The sequence below is a fragment of the Vulpes lagopus genome, chromosome 2, assembly GCF_018345385.1.
Source record: "Vulpes lagopus strain Blue_001 chromosome 2, ASM1834538v1, whole genome shotgun sequence".
NCBI classification, from domain to species: Eukaryota; Metazoa; Chordata; class Mammalia; order Carnivora; family Canidae; genus Vulpes; species Vulpes lagopus.
The window spans coordinates 155925861-155943206 of NC_054825.1; the positions used below are offsets into that span (position 1 = coordinate 155925861).

Sequence of the window (17346 nt, forward strand, 5' to 3'; positions counted from 1 at the left end):
AACTTGGATGTACAGGAAGGACTGTAAATGTTTCAATATGATCGCTTCAGCTTCCTGTCCCTTATTCTTTCCTATTTTCCTCCTGCATGTTCTGTGAAGGATGTGAAAATAACCGACTTTATAATATATACTGGGTTGAAATCTCAAGTATTCATCAAGCAGGCCTATCTCCTGAGTCCCTTTCTTGGGTGATTTGTGTACAGTATCAAACAACAGCAGAGCAACGACCCAGGAGACCCGCATGCATGGGGCCCCCTTCTCCCCGCGCTCCTGTCACCAGTGGGCCTGCCCCCCTTTTTGCTAAACACACACGCAGGTGACACCGGCTGCAGTTCACTCTGCTCCCATCATTGTAGAACTTTTGAAAGGATGGTTGTGTGCACCTCTAACCCAAAACAGCATTATCTGGATCCAGGAGGCCTCCCCTAAGTGTCAAGCAGTAAAAATTTAAGTAGAGAGTCTGGAAGGGAGAAACAGGAGAACTTTCTATAATCCTGAATTTCAGAAGATGCTTTTGGGCCTATGGGGCTGAAAGAAAATCAGACAAAAATAGCAACAAATCTACAAACATAAGCCAGTTCCAGTAGCACAAGCAAGTAAATACATGTTTGTTTGTTTTTTGTTTTTTTTTTTAAATCTACGATAGTCACACAGAGAGAGAGAGAGAGAGAGAGAGAGAGAGAGGCAGAGACACAAGCAGAGGGAGAAGCAGGCTCCATGCACCGGGAGCCCAACGTGGGATTCGATCCCTGGTCTCCAGGATCGTGCCCTGGGCCAAAGGCAGGCGCCAAACCGCTGCACCACCCAGGGATCCCACATGTTTCAGTTTTTTTTATCTGACTCTTACATGATCAAAACCCCGATAAACTGAACAGTATCTATTATAAAGGTCACCTCTCATCGTAGCGAAACCTCACACAGGTAGTACTTCCCATTTTGCATCATGTGGCAGTATTATTCCCTCTTTATTACCAGGTAGCAAGATGTTTTAGTAAAAATAAATATTAAGGCCACAGGAAAAAAAATTGCTTAAAACAAATCTTATAAAATTGGTTTTAAAATTACTCAAGCAAAAATTTCAAAAATGCACTTTACCTTTAAATTGCACTCAAATACCTGGAGGGAATAATATTTACTAACCTGACTTTCACTATGAGTTTTCCTTTGACTAATGTTACACTTCACCCCTGCTGTATCCTCCCCGCATGGCCAGCAACCTCCCATCTGCAGCTCACTGGTACAGCATTAAGTGATAGGAGTGAATTTTCTGGTGATTCTTCAGAACAAACAGAACCTACCAACTCACCTCACCAGGTGGAAATGGATCAAGCACTACAAAAAGAGGAACTTCAATTTGAGGAGAATGAAGAAGAAATTAAAGAAGATAAAGATAAGGAGCAAAAGAAAAAGATCCTTGGACCTGGAGGGCAGGGAAGATCTCTTGCTGAGGAGCAGAGGAGAGGAGCGACAGGGAGACCACGAGCAGTGGGGAGGCCAGCTCATCAGCAGGGATATCCAGCAAGGGAGGAGGCTGAGGAGGACAAGGAGGCTGAGGAGGAAGAGGAAGAGGAGGAGGAGGAGGAGAAGGAGGAGGAGGAAGAGGAGGAGGAGGAGGAGGAGGAGGAGGAGGAGGAGGGCACCATCAGAGGAGACATGTTCAGGGTGTGGTCCAGACCCCGGGGCCCCCCTCCTCCCCGGGGCATGCCGTCTGTGCCGAGCGGGTGCTCCCTGTCCTACAGGACCATCAGCTGCATCAGCGCTGGCCTCTTGCAGATACCACCACTGACAGGACCAGAGATAACAAGCCTGGAGCTCGCTGGTAAGACACGGGGATGTATCTTCTGCTTTGTGCTTTCCAAGTAACTCACTCGCCTTGCCTTGTGAACGTCGTATTTTTAATCTCATGATATGAGTTGATCCCAGACTAACTTCACATCCACAATTACATATATAAACTTTGCAGAACAAATAGCATAGTTAGGTACAAAGCAAAGTTCCCCAAACCAAATCAGGATTTCCCACTGACTTTTTCCCTAAAGTCAGCTTTGCTGAGGTATAATTTACATGCAGTAAAACTTATTTTTAGCAAGTTATTCTCTGAGCTTTGGCTGATGCATACAGTTGCAGAACCACCCACACAGTCAGGACCCACGGTCGCCCCTCCTGCGACCTGCCCTGGGCTCTGCTGAGGTGATGGGTCTCCAGGGCTTGGCCCTATCCTACTGCGTCACCGTGGAGGGTCACTCAGGACCCTGCACTCCTCAGGAACTGGTCCTCCCCACTGCTGAGTGTGTTGTGCTTATGTAGATGGACCACAGGTGCCGGTGACCCTGAGGGGCATTGGGGTCACTCCCAATTTGAGGCGACCATACATACAGCTCTATAAACATCCACACACACACACAAAAAAAAACAAAACAAAAAACATCCACACATAGGTCTGTGTGGACTAGGCTTCTGCTAAGGTGCACACCAAGGAGTGGAAATGCTGAGTGACAGAGTAAAGGCACATTTAGCTTTCAAGGAAGCCACCCCATACTTCCCAAGGGGGCTGTGGCTTTCATGCAGGAGGGTTCCTGCTGTCCTGCATCCTGCCACTTGTCTTTCCATCACTGCAGCCATTCATGTGGGTATGGAATGGTCCTGAGCAGAGGAATGGCAGGGCCAGGGGGTGTGAGGCTGGTTGGTGGGAACCCCGGGTGTGTGTCCATCTGTGAGACAAGACCCACAGCCCAGCTGCACTCTGAAGACGCTGGGGTGCGAGAATCTGAATGGGATTTCAGACGTGTCTCAGGGGCAGTCACAGAAATAAACTGCCAGGAAATAATAAGTAACCTTATAAATACATATTCAATAGATGACATCTGACAGCTTGGTTCAGGATGGCCAGTCTTTGAGAGGACACCATGCTCACATGATCCCATAGGGAAATCTCTCATGCCCAGCAGCTCAGACACTAGCAATATCCTCCCTGCCACAGTGGGGATGTCAGGCCCCACCATAAGAAATCCCAATCTGTGGAAGCCTGAGGTCTTATGAAATACGAAAGACTTATGCTCAGTCACGTGGTCTTGGTTTTGAGAAGGTCACCACATGGTTCTTATAGGACTGTTTCTGTTAAGCTTACTTACAGTCTGGGTTTAAAAATCATCAACTAGCCACTTAACCAAACCCCATAAATGTAAAGCATGTAGAAAGTTGTGTAGACTGAAGCCATGTAATTACAACATTAGATCTGGAGCTCCCTGCGCTCATCTAGAGAAGGAAATTTCAGCAAGGTAAGTGAGATGACAGCATCCCATGGGTGACAGTGTGGGGTTTCTGGCCCAGGGACACATCAGTGGGAAAATCAGTTTCTATGTAAGCTTCCAGAAACACATCTCTGTTATAAAATGCTAACAGTTGTCTAGCTGTCCTCATAGCAGCTTCACCTAAAACAGGAAGGCCACCAGCACAACAAGCCTGTGACTGGAGGCCCCAGGATGGTGTTTTCTACATTTGCATTTGCTCATACAGATGCTGTCCTTGTTATGGGTATTACTTTCTCCTCTGAGTAGAGCTCCCCTGCTGTCTATGTACATTCATGAATACACGTATGCAGCCTTGCACATGTGCACACAGAGGTCAAAACCACACTGCTGTGTTTTCTAGGCAATTCCATCACCGCCATTCCCGACGAAGCATTCAATGGATTGCCAAATCTGGAAAGGCTTGATCTGAGCAAAAATAACATCACCTCCCCAGGCATAAGTCCCAAAGCATTCAAGGTAAATATACATGCTCCACCTGGTGAGGAAAGATCCCTGTGGACAGCTCTGTGCTGGCAGAAGGGAAGGGAGCAAAAGGAACATGTTTGCACTGTAGTGTGCTCCTAAGTCAAGAAAGTTCCCTCTTCGACATTCCTAACGCCTTCAAGGTTTACCTTGAGTACAGTCTGTTGTTTACGTGATTCTAGCTGGTTTTTCTATGCTTCACCCTTAGAGCAGCTACAACAGCAAAAGTGACAGGACTAATGTTTTGAACTTATAGAGCAGTTTCTCCCCAAGCAGCTGAAAATATATTGAAATATGATCTCTTAATATGTGAGGTATTTCTGAGAACAAAGGAGAGCTTCTCTGGAAACTGTTAACATTCTCAGGCCAGAAAGAGCTCTATTACTTTGTGTCGTGGGCAGGACCTGATGAACACGTGAGCCAGAGGAGGTTCTGGAAACACAAGTGGGCTCAGATGAAAATCAGCACAGGGAATAGTGGGGGAAAGACAATGAGCCTAGGCAAACTTTCCCCCCTTTACAGCCCTTCGTACAAATCCTGGGCTGGTGTCCACGTTCAAGCCGCAGATGCAGAGTCCTTGTCACATGACAACTGGGACTCACGTTTCCTGTTTGATTAGAAAGATTCATGGGAGAGCATCTCCCTTTCTGTTTTTGGGATCCTCTGTCCCATTCTCAAACTGCTGAAGCCTGACTGAATGCCTGGAGCTGAATCATCTGTGAGGCATCGCCCAAACCCACCAGCTGCCATGCTTCACTGTAGTGGGGCAGGCAGTTAGGCAGATGGGCACATACCCACCAGGCTGTGTGGGTGCCACAGAGGAACAATCTACCGCCCTGATGCACTTCTGCCATCATTAGTGCTGTTTTACCACTGTTTCTACTTAGCGTACAGTACCTGGTAAGGATTCACATGACTGCTCACTGCCAGCATCCATGAGATTCAGATTACCGAACTACCTAATTAGCTTTGTGTCTCAGGCTGAGAAGGTGGAAACCTACGATCTAGCAAAGTATGAGCGGTCTAGCAGAGACAGCTTTGTCCCGCTCACTAAAGCCACAGTACAGAAAGGGGGAGTGGAGGGGAGAACACACAGCTTATGAGGGCCGGAGACAGGGCACGCAGGTGTGTAAGGCAAAGGTGTCACTGCACTCTGACTCCTGAAGCAGACGCGCAACTGTACGTCTGTGACCACATGAAAAGGTAATCTTGAGATTTGCTTTTTAAGCATCTGAAGAAATTAATGCGCCTGAATCTGGATGGAAACAACCTGGCAGAGATTCCTTCAGAACTGCCATCTGCATTAGAAGAACTTAAAATCAATGAGAATGGTCTGCAGGCTGTCAGTGAGGAAAGCTTATCAGGTATGTAACATCCAGTTCACACATGCCCTTAGGGTCTTTCTCCTGTGGTCATGTGGGAACTTTATGGGCACCACGGCCATATGAACAGCTGATAAGTATCTTAGGCCACTTTACCAGTTAAGTTGATGAAATTTATTTTCTCCTCGGATGGCTGACTCTGGACCAAACTGAACTGAAGTGGTCACATTGTGAACTCGGCACAAAAGAGGCAACGACATTAACTTTTCCCAAATGCTAGCCAGGGTCTGTGGTGGGGTTACACGCTTCTCCAAACACAGCAAATGTTACCTTCTACCCTCCCAGCAGTCTAGCAGCTTCTGAGGTGCGGTGTCCCACACTTTCTACCTATTTGATTTGAAATATTTTTATGTTGATGTTCATAACCCAAGCCAGAAGCAGAATAATGCAATTTCATTATTTCTTTTCACTCCCAAAAAACTTCATAGGAACAAAACAGTTCTGATGATGGGAAAAAACACAATACCAAGAATTGCCAAGTCTGAAAATTACCGAGTTATGGAAATACTCTGTTTCCAGATGGATTGCAGGGTACACATGAAACATGAATAAACACAAATTGCGATGGGCTTTGTCATATGGAAAAGACATTAGAAAGCACAGTTTTCGACTGTGAGGTGAGGCAGAGGCTGGAAGAGCAGCGTACTGACGGGCTGTGGGTGAACTGCTCACCTTTCTTGTTGCGTTTTCAAGATGACAGGTCACAGAACAGAAGCACCTACTTGGAAGGGGTGCTCACACACTCCCGGCAGCTGCTTCTTTGCACACACCCCCTTCCTGTCTCCATAGTCCAAGCACCACGCAGGCCTTGGCCATGACCAGGGGCTCAGGTCACTGTGCCCACACAGCCTCCACACCCTGCGCTGAGCCCACCACCTGGACTGTGAAGCAGCTGCCAGCACGCAGGGTGCACCTGACCGCAGCCTCCCCATTGCTAGATGCTGCTCTGGCTGCAAGGAGGCCCTGGCTTGGCCACCAGCCGCCTGCTATTCTTCCATGTGCTCTTGTGGCAGATGTCACATTACAAATAGCTCCATAAGGAGCAGAGGAGGGGCGCTACAGGGGGAGAAACAGCAGGCGCAAAGGTGTGTAGAAACAGAGGTTATCAGGTGCTGTGGGGAGCACGCGCAGTTGGCCCCCACTCTAGATACCTAGGGACTGCAGCCTGCCATGTCCATGACCCCATGTTGCTCCCCGCCCTACAGCGGGAAGACATCCTGCGTATAAACTCCTGTCTCCCACACCTGACCTATGGGAAACTGCTCTAGCCCCACCCTGTCTCCTGTCACAGGGGGACACACACCTATGTTCCCTACACACATGATACATGCGTAAACCAGAGAAGAACTGTAGACTGATGTATGATATCATGAATCTACACTGTGTGCCATGTCTCTCATCTCTCTGACGTCACATACTGACCATTAGTCTACTTTTATTACTTGTTTTTCATGGGAAAACTTCCATTACATTTCAAAACCTCAACTACGTACAAGATAAATATGCTGGATACTCAATATCTTTAGTTTTGGAAATCAAAGGAATATGAGAAAATATAACCACTTCTCAGTTTATTGCTTGGGCTTCCTACTTCCTCTGATGCTAAACACATCTGTCAGGTGCGTGTTTTAGTCGCACTGTCACTGCCTGCAGAGGAAAGCTAGGCCTTACTGCCTGCACCCTATTTGCAGATGGTCAGCGTAGGGCTGGCCCCGCTCCTCCGCTAAGCACAGACACGTGGGTTCTGACCTGCCCGTGTCTACCTGGCTGCCTCCGCCTCCCCTCTTGTACCTACACCCTCCTGTCCCTGGGAGCCCAGCCCCACCCACTCTCCCACCCCACCCCTGATGGTACTGTGCCTTGCTCTTGCTTGGATCACGTCTTGTTTCTCTGGTAAGCCTGGAAGCAGGAACAGAGCCGTACAGGGTGTTCAGTGCAATGCCCATGACTTGAGTTGAAGATGAAAACATTCCTATTCTGGAAATCTTGGCTACTGAACAAACTCCAAAGTTACACCCTGAATGTCTGACTCAGATGCCTCTGGGTATCATCACTGCTGAGCTGTCCATTCTCCTGTAGAATTCCAAGTGATCTGGATCATACCACTCCTGAGGCCAGGAGAAACAATGCAGGGAAACTTGTTTGTAAAAAAGACTTTCTTGGTATCTCAGTTCAAGTGCATGGACAATTCTTGATCCTTCTTTCCAAACATCCATTTGGCTGCCAGGACGTGAACAAGTGTGACAGGAATTCATTGCTGTAACTCCCTTGTTCAGAGACTGACATTTGCCAGGCATTGTGCCCCCATGTTCCCCGTGCACCCCTAATTTTAATGCTGCTGTGTCATATGCACGTCCATGTCTTTGCAAATGTTTAAATGACCTCCACAACCTTCTACTTCTTGCCCACCTGTGTCCTGAGTCCCCAGTTGGCCCTCGCTGCCCTGGGGGGGCCGCTCAGCTTCTGTTCCTTAGACATACTATAGCACGGTGACTGCTCAGTGGGCCTCTCCCTTGGACCACGTGTGGCCAGCATTTGGTCCCGGCTGAGCAGGGCATCTGGGGTGCACAGAGCACTTGGGAGAAGACTCACCATGGGCGATACCAGGAAAGAAGCAACATCCACCATCCAAATAAGCTGAACATCTCACATGACATTTTGAAAGATACAGAAACTGCATGGTTCTTTGATTTTCCTAATATTCTGATAATTAGGTTTTATTTTTTACAGACCTCAATCAACTGGTCACCTTAGAACTGGAAGGAAACAATCTCAGTGAAACCAATGTCAATCCCTTGGCTTTCAAATCTTTGAAGAGTCTGTCCTACCTACGTCTGGGAAGAAATAAATTCAGAATTATACCACAGGGTCTTCCTGCTTCTATTGAGGTATCTGTATCTTTCCAACAATGTGCTACATTTTAAGTACAACATGCTTCAATAGGACAAACAGTACTATTCTAAAAGATTACTGTGATGTAGGTTAAACACACAACATCACACTGTGATGTTTGGGGGCTGTATACTGAATTTGCTATAATTTGAGCACTGTCGTTTCTTCAAACAATACCAAACTGTGAGTCAAAATTATTAGTAGTGACCCTTGATAAAGTAGAAAATTGGTCTTACTGACAGCTCTTGGGGAGAGCACGGAGAAGATGGGCTGAGAATTTAAACAGAATTCCAACTTGCAAGACAGCTTCCACCCCCCCACCCCAAGGCCTTTCCCACCCTGGGCCCAGGCGTGTGGCCTTTCTGGCTGCAGCAGGGGACACACTGCACACAGTCTGGGGCCCTCACTGCCCAGTGCGCCAGACTTCCTGCCCTGAGAGCAGAGGGCACACACAGGATTCCTCGGCAGGAATGCAGGATGGAGCCTCCCCACAGCTGGCGGCCTGGGTCTGACATAGTGCCACAGCACTTCCTTTCTTTGTCTTCCTATCTTGTTAAACATATCAGTTTAGAATTTATCAAAATTGTAAAAATGAGGTTCTGATATTGGGCTTTATGTCAGAATCTCTTGGATTCTAAAGAAATACAGACTCCTTATCCTACCCCATATATCCTCCATCAGGTTCTTTGGAGGCTGGGGTCAGTAATTTATAACTTTTTACGTTAAGGTTTTAATACATAATGCATGCACACAAAACACAACCTGAATAATATGGAGCAGCAATGTGTCTCCATCTGTGCCTGATTTTCTTTCCAGAGATCCCAGTCACTGGCATGGGAGGCAGCGTACATGCAGGCCTGCGCACTCTTCTTCCAGGACCCTGCCGCACAGACACAGAGTCCCGTGTGTGGATGAGTGTGCTCTGACTGCAGTACATTTAGGTTGGAAGTTACGCTTTAAAAAGCTCACATGTGATCCTAATAGGCAATCAAGTTCGGGACCGCTGATATGATTCACCCCTAAACACATACGAAGTTAAAAGCAAAAAGCTAGAAATTGCCTTCTTCATATTTAACACATCACAAAATTAAATGAAAATAAGGGAAAATTACTACAACAGGAATAGAGAATGAGGACATAGACCAATGTCTATTTCTCATCTCCCAGGTTCTTGAGTGAAGAACTCCCAGTAACACTAACTGAATTTAACCTGAAGGCAGCTCACTGTTGAAAATAACAGCTCTAGGAACGCCTGGGTGGCTCGGTGGTTAAGCGCCTGCCCTGGGCTCAGGGTGTGATCCTGGAGTCCTAGGATCGAGTCCCACATCAGGCTCCTTGCATGGAGCCTGTTTCTCCCTCTGCCTATGTCTCTGCCTCTCTGTGTGTGTGTGTGTCTTTCATGAATAAATGTATAAAATTTTAAAAATTTTTTCTTAAAAAAAAAAAAAAGAAAAAAGAAAGTAACAGCTCTAGGGCAGCCCGGGTGGCTTAGCGGTTTAGCGCTGCCTTTGGCCCAGGGCGTGATCCTGGAGACCCGGGTTCGAGTCCCACGTCGGGCTCCCTGCTTGGGGCCTGCTTCTCCCTCTGCCTGTTTCTGTCTCTCTCTTTCTCTCTCTACTCTCTGTGTCTCTCATGAATAAAATGAATAAAATCTTAAAAAAAAAAAAAAGAAAGAAAAGAACAGCTCTAGCAAACTTGACCCTGATATTAAATGAAGGCTCTTAATTAATTTTTAATTAATTATATAATACAAGCAAATCTAAAAGCTGGCCGGCAGCATGGACTCCCTAGAGCCGGGTTTTGGTGGGGACATGTATCTCCTGGGCATAAGGTGTGGGACCACATGCCTCATCCTCTCTCCAGGCCTGAGCATCTCAGCTACTGACCAGGAATGGTCATTTCTACCCATTTTCTAGGGTTTTGAAGCCCAAATGACATAATTTACATGAATGAGTTTTGTAAATTAGAGCGCTTTATACAATTATGGTATGCTGTATTTTGCAAAATTACATAGTTTAAAAAACTCGTTTAATTCCATGACCATGAAAGACAGTACCTTTTATTTCACTAAAAGGACAACTTATGAGTTCACCCAGAAGCACAGCAGAAGACTCTCCAGATAATACTAATGAGAACAGTCCACAGTACCATCTCCGTGTCTATGAAACTCAATATATGTACCAACCAACACAAAGGAAAACAGTCTCTTCTCATCATTACAGGAATTATACCTAGAAAACAACCACATTGAAGAAATAACTGAGATCTGTTTCAACCACACCAGAAAGATCAACATCATTGTGCTACGTTACAATAAACTTGAAGAAAACAGGATTGCTCCTTTAGCCTGGATAAATCAAGAGTGAGTACACAATGCTCTTTGGCTTCTGGGTTTCTGCGGTTTCTGCACGGTGGGGAGGTTAGGGTCCAGCCCTGGGGAAGTGCATTTACTGATGGCGCCCCTCTCCCTCCCACAACTTGGCCCCATGCCTGAGCTCCTGTCATTTACAGCAGGACTGGGGTTGGGGCGACCATGGTCACTGCTGCTCTGCTCACCCTGCCACAACCCCAAGTAGTGAGTTACCCAAGGTCTCTCCACCTCATAGCTGGTCATGAAGCTGAAGGGAGACCATCTCTGCTCCTGAGGAGGATGTAAGAGGCCCCCAGCCTCACCCCACGATGGGACCTCTCAGGGTTCCCTTGTCCTATGTCACACTGTCTTCATTCCTTCAAACCATTTCTCTATCTCATAAAATAGACTCAAGGGGCTTGACCTGATAGGGAAGGCTGGACGTAAGGTCCATCTTCCTGGCAAGGACACAGGGGTCCTGCCTATTAGGAGGAGCAGGACAGGTCATGGCAGGGAGCCTGGCAGGCTGTGTGGTGAGGGCACGAGGGCAGGAGAGAGGGATGAAGGGTGTCAAGGTTCAGCAGGGCCCAGCAGGACATGGTGGTGGCAGGGCAATTCAGAAGCCAGGCAGCCACCTTTCCTAGATCTCATTTCTCTGCAAGCCCCAGATGCCAGGCCATGAGAGCAGGTGTGGAGCAAGAGCGCAGATTCCACACCACCACCATGTCCTTGCTGGAACCAGGGGTGATCTCAGGCAGAGGCAGCTTGACAACAGCCAGGACTCTGGACTTCATTTCTTTCTTTCTTTCTTTTATTTGTTTTTTTTAAGATTTTATTTATTTATTCGAGAGAGAGAGAGAGAGAGAGAATATGAGAGGCAGAGACATAGGCAGAGAGAGAAGCAGGCTCCATGCAGGGAGCCTGATGTGGGACTTGATCCTAGGACTCCAGGACCATGCTCTGGGCTGAAGGCAGGCACTAAACCTCTGAGCCATCTAGGGATCCCTGGACTCCATTTCTGATTCATGTTTGACCCTAGAAGAGAGTGGCTGTGTCTGAACCTGATGCTCCTGGTAATGGAGCAGGCTGCACACAGCCACCTGACACAGGAATCTCTACGGCCAACCAGGTGGTGGTGGGAAAAGGGCCAAGCATCCCAACTGGACCTGTCCGAGCCCGGAGTTAATGGTTCCTGCCTTATGCTCCCCCCTCTCGCCTTTCTCTGCTGCAGAAATCTCGAGTCCATTGATCTCTCTTACAACAAGCTCTACCACGTCCCATCCTACCTGCCCAAGTCGCTACTGCACCTTGTGCTCCTTGGGAACCAAATCGAGCGCATCCCAGGCTACGTGTTTGGCCACATGGAGCCAGGCCTGGAGTATCTGTACTTATCATTTAACAGACTCTCAGATGATGGTGTGGACCGAGTCTCCTTCTATGGGGCGTATCATTCTCTCAGAGAGCTGTTTCTGGATCACAATGACTTAAAATCTATACCACCAGGGGTACGAGAAATGAAAGCACTACATTTTCTGAGGTTGAACAACAACAAGATACGGTAAATTTTGGCCTTTTCAAGTATTGATTTAAATTATTGTAGTTGACAGAGGATATGATTACACAATCATGCATGATATGATGTCTGGGATTTACTTATAAGGGGAAAAAGGAAAGAGATCACATTAAACAAGACTGGAACACATTTGTAATGACTGAAGGGGGTGATAGGTACACGACGATCCATCATAGCTCTTTCCTACATGTGTGTACATTTGCAAACTTTCACAGTAAAAATCCTTTAGAAAAGAACATGACTACATAATACTGGGAACCAGCTTCTACTAACGTGTGATTTTAAGAACTAATCGGCAGAGCATAAAACCCAAATATATAAACTGATCTATCCAGATTTTTTTCTGAAGGTAAAATTCTGAATAAAATTATTGAGACTCAGCTTCTCTCACTTTTGGGGACACAGTTTCCTGTCTGCCTGAAGAGAATGAAGGTCTCCAAACACAAACTCCTAAAAAAACAAGAGGGAAAGAATCATGGGTGGGAGTGGGGAGGCTTTGTAAGAGGTTGTGAAAAGCCATGTGGCTGAGTGCTTCCTTGCTACTGCGTGAGGACACACACAGGGGTTCCGCTGTGCTGGGATTCAGGTGGTTGCAGTCTGGAACCTCCATGAATATTGTTCTCCTCCACCTTTGAACCAGCGGTCTCACTCACAGATGACTTTGCTGCAAACTCTGACTTCCTGAGGGGCAACGAAATGGCGACTGGCTTTTTTGTTACCTTTTACACATTTGGTAGCTAGAATCCCTTTGTCAAGGATTTTTCCCATCAGCTAGGGCCACTTTGTTACTCTGAAAGGTAAGATAAATGCTCAGGTCTTTCTTTAAATGTCCAATCAGACCAGAAGCTGGTTAGAAATATCTGACTATGTGAGGAGACAGATGTGAGCTAAACAATGTGATGATGATCATTCTGAATATATACAAATATCAAATCATGTTGTATACATTAAAGTAGTATCATGTTGTATGTTAATCCTGTCTTTATACAACTGAAAAATGATAGATATGTATTATGTATGAATGGGAAGGACCATGCAATATATAAAAATGTTAATAGGAGATGTCTCAGGGGGAACAAAAAAGAAGTTGGTGCCTAACGGCTTCTCTTTTATTATTTTGTTTTTGACTTTCTCTCTCTGGAGAATCAATGTTAACTTATAGTTTAATACATGTGGAATGTTTTAATCAACGATAACTACTGTTCTTAAACCCCACTCTTTGGCCAGTGGGAGCCCTGTGTAGGGCTTTCTTCCGGAGGGCCCCACACCCCCTCACTGCAAGCAGCACTCACACACCCAGGCTGGGGACCAGACATGTCCCTCTCTTCTATTTCGAGGCCTTTTTTTTTTTTTTTTAAAGATTTTATTTATTTATTCATGAGAAAGACAGACAGACAGACAGAGAGAGAGAGAGAGAGAGAGGCCTTATAGTGAACTGTCAGGAAATATATATTTTGTAAAGAAAAAGAACAAGACTTCATACTAATGTTCTCAATTCAAATGTAACCATATAGATTAAATTTGTTTCTTTGTTTTGTTTATCTTCTACTGGGAATCTAGGTTCCCAACAAAATTAACTTTTATTTTACAATATACAAAACACAGTTTCAAAGTGAGAATGCTAGTATTATGACTACAAAAGTATCAAATGAAGAAAACATTGTTTTCAGGAGCGTTCTCTTAGTCTTTAGCCTATGTTCCATGAGGGTCTGTCGCAGAAATACAGTGGTTTTCTCTGTGACAACACATCAACAACCTGACAGATCAGGGGTTTGTTTTTGGTTTTTAGAAATTGTAATTTCTTTTTTAATGTTACTGTCACTATGTTAAATGTTTATATAATTCCAAAGTTGGAACTGTAAAAAGGTATATGAAGAGAAGTCTTTCTTCTATGGTCCCATATACTATATTCCATCATTCCCCAGAGTTTAATTCTTTTAAAATTAATTTGTACCTTTCCCCAGTATTTCTTTTTGCAGACATAAGCATACATGCAGATTCATATTTCCCATCCCCTCCCACAATTCCAACACAAATTATGACACAGAAAGATTTTTCTTTTCTCTCTCTCTAGTGTTTTTACTTCTTACATTCCGTAATTATCAGCATATCTGCTCCTTACCAGTAAGTATAGAGAATTTCCTTATTCTTTTTACAAGTGACCAGTATTCCATTACATGATTATTTCATTTAACCAGCTCCTTACCTGTTTCCCTTCTTTTACTACTACAAATAATGCCATGATGCCTAACTTTGTTTGGACAGCATTTTACATTTTCCCGGTCTCACTCTGCGATAGGTTCCTAAGCTGAGCAAAGGGAGATGATGCTTCCTGGTCCCTGCACGTGGGGCTGTGCTGTCCTGAGCTCCCACCACGGTGTGTGGTCCTGCACAGCCCCAGGACCAGACCATGTTGATGAGCTTTTGAGTGTTTTTGTGTTGAGGCAAATCTGGTAAGTGGCAGTGGTGTGCCAGGGTACTTGAAGTTTGCATTTCTCTTCTCATGAATGAAACTAAGTGTCTCTTCATGTTCCCACAACATTTCATTTTTTTCTTCAGTGAACTGGTTAGCCAAGCATTTGCCCCTCTTCTCCTTTCTCTCCATAGGTTTTGAGGAGGGCTTTGGATATTAGCCCTATAACTGTAAGTTGCAAAAACATTCTCCTAGTTTTTCATGTCTTTTAACTTTGCATTTTTAAAAGACCTGTAGCCAATTTATTAATCTTTTCTTTTAGTGTTTCTCATTTGTGAGTCAAGGGAGATTTTTTTTCACACTCCTAGGACATACTTTATTCTACTCCTATAGCTTCATTTTTCACATTTACATCTTTGACATATTTGAAATTTTTTCTAGTGTCGAAGAAAAAGATCCAATTTTATTTTAAAAACAAAAATTTTAAACAAATGTACAACTAACTCCGAAATGATAAAGCCTGAATATTGCTTGGACCATTTATGACTTGTACATTTATTTTTCCTCAGGAATATTCTTCCAGAACAAATTTGCAATGCTGAAGAAGATGGAGATTCGACCCTGGAACATCTTCACCTTGAAAACAATTATATTAAAACAAGAGAAATATCATCCTATGCATTTTCGTGCATAAGATCATACTCAAGTATAGTTCTTAAGCCACAAAATATCAAGTGATTCCAGGTTTTTGTTCATCTAACTCGTATTCCTGCATGTGTTGTAGCCACTCTTGTCATTGATAAAGAGCACCCACCAGACCAGCCACCCTACACAGAAAACCAACACCTACCCCAAAGTTACTTCACTAGCAGTTTTAGTGAAAGCTTCAGCTTCACACTCCAGAAAAAAGCCCTCTCACTGCAAGCTTCCTTAGAGAACAGGATGTTATTCACTGTGGACTAAGACTGGGAAAATCTGGAACAAAATAATCATGTTCTTTACAGCTGACCTGAGTATTGCTGTTAACTGAAACCCTCCAAGTCCCTTTAAAAATTACATGTGTTATGGTTCAAGACCGAGAAGTGTATGGCAAGAAAAAAAGAACAGATGGAATTTATGAATAAGTGTTCTGTTAATGATCCTACTGTTAAAACAATAACCTATTCATTTTCTATAAGATGCTATGCTATAATTATTGGTAAAAATATACTTAATGATTGGCCTTATCTAGTACCTTCTGTTAATCACACATGTGAAATTAAAACACTACTGTCATGTTAATTTCTTGGTTTTGAGAACTAGTGTGGTTACATACTGGTTACTAACATTAGAGGAAGCTGGGAAAAGAGTGTATGTGAATTCTACACAAATTTTTTTTTATTTATTTATGATAGTCAAAGAGAGAGAGAGAGGCAGAGACACAGGCAGAGGGAGAAGCAGGCTCCATGCACCGGGAGCCTGATGTGGGATTTGATCCCGGATCTCCAGGATCGCGCCCCGGGCCAAAGGCAGGCGCCAAACCACTGCGCCACCCAGGGATCCCTCTACACAAATTTTTGAAACTACTCCAGGTTAAAAATTTCTGTCAGTCTAAAAAATTAAATATTTTAAGATCACCCTCATTATTCTTTATTCAAGATCAAAAGATTTTATGGAAAGTAGTGGATTTGCTTAAAACATATTAATTGTCCTTGCTACAACCTTATGAATATAACCGTAAGGCATGCACTTTTGAAAATTTTTGCTACACTGGTCATTGTTAGCACCTACCTTTTGTGCCCTAATGTGTTCAAAAGTATCATTTTATTTAGTTCAATTTAACATCAAGCTCAGTATTTACTATGTACTAAAACTTACCAAAACCATATGGTATTAAAATTTTCACTATGTAATAATCTTTTGTGCTTATTTCTAGATAATTTATAAAGGACACATACAGAAAATGTGTTGACTTCTCTTGCTGCTCTCAGTTTTGTGTCTACAAAATATCAGACTAGGAGCTTATATTTAGGTCACTCTAATTTTTCAACTTCAGTGACTTGATCTCATAATAGCACTCTCTCCAACTGAGGAAGAGAGTTGCCCCACTTCACAGGCCATCAGAGAACCAGGGAGCAAGGGAAATATCTGTGTGTGGCATGCAGGTGAATGCACTTATAACCAATCTCTCAGATAAAAGTGACAGCCACCAGCATATTCCATGTTCACCGAAGCAAGTTTCCTGAACTTTCAAAGATGTGAGTTTGATTTTATCCCATTTAAGCTAATTCTATTTATTATTTTCAAAAAGATTCATTCATTCATTCATTCATTCATTCATTCATTCATTCATTCATTCTAGAGAGACACAGAGGGTGGGGGAGGTTGCACAGGCAGTGGGGAGGGGCAGAGGAACAGAATCCCAAGCAGACTCCTTTCTGAACACAGAGCCTGCCACTAAGCTCGATCTCACAACCCTGAGATCATGATTTGAGCCGAAACCTTAGAGTCTGATGCTCAATCAACTGTGCCACCCTGATGCCCCTTATTTTTTTTTTTTAAAGATTTTAAGTTATCTCCACACCCAGTGAGGGGCTCGAACTCACAACCCTGAGATCAAGAGTCACATATTCCACCAACTAAGTCAGCCAGGCACCCCAAGCTAATGTTATTTCTTAGCTCTTCCTTCTCAGCACCCTCTCATAATAGCTAGGATTTTGATATTATAACATGAATAATAATAATAATAATAATAATAATAATAATAATAATAATACAATGAAGACTGTTAGAATCAGGACAGGTGGCTAAGAGCAGAAGTAGAATCTTATAGAACAAAAAGTTGAGATTTATAACCAGTTTAGGAAAGTAAGAGATTGCTAATTTAAATTGGCTACATTGAACATAAGAGACAGGTAAGCACAAGAACATACAGTTACTCATCCCTTTGACAAGAACCCTTCTAATACACTTCCTGCCATGTG

At 44.2% G+C, this 17346-nt stretch overlaps 2 protein-coding genes across 8 annotated transcripts in view; one reads left to right on the plus strand and one right to left on the minus strand.

The window, feature by feature from the left end:
• Positions 1 to 16275, plus strand: part of ECM2 (extracellular matrix protein 2) — a 33356-nt gene extending 17081 nt beyond the window's left edge. For 3 of the 6 annotated variants that reach the window (XM_041746378.1, XM_041746379.1, XM_041746377.1), the window contains 7 exons: positions 1214 to 1819; positions 3652 to 3767; positions 5002 to 5137; positions 7886 to 8043; positions 10270 to 10409; positions 11629 to 11955; positions 14953 to 16275. In XM_041746378.1, coding sequence (XP_041602312.1) covers positions 1214 to 1819; positions 3652 to 3767; positions 5002 to 5137; positions 7886 to 8043; positions 10270 to 10409; positions 11629 to 11955; positions 14953 to 15121 — 1652 coding nt within the window. In that variant the 3' untranslated portion in view covers positions 15122 to 16275. The remainder of the gene's footprint in view (positions 1 to 1213; positions 1820 to 3651; positions 3768 to 5001; positions 5138 to 7885; positions 8044 to 10269; positions 10410 to 11628; positions 11956 to 14952) is intronic. The other 3 variants (XM_041746382.1, XM_041746381.1, XM_041746383.1) reach the window with 3 other exon arrangements.
• LOC121485690 (centromere protein P) overlaps positions 1 to 17346 on the minus strand; it is a 222021-nt gene that overhangs the window by 49197 nt on the left and 155478 nt on the right. The window lies entirely within an intron of this gene.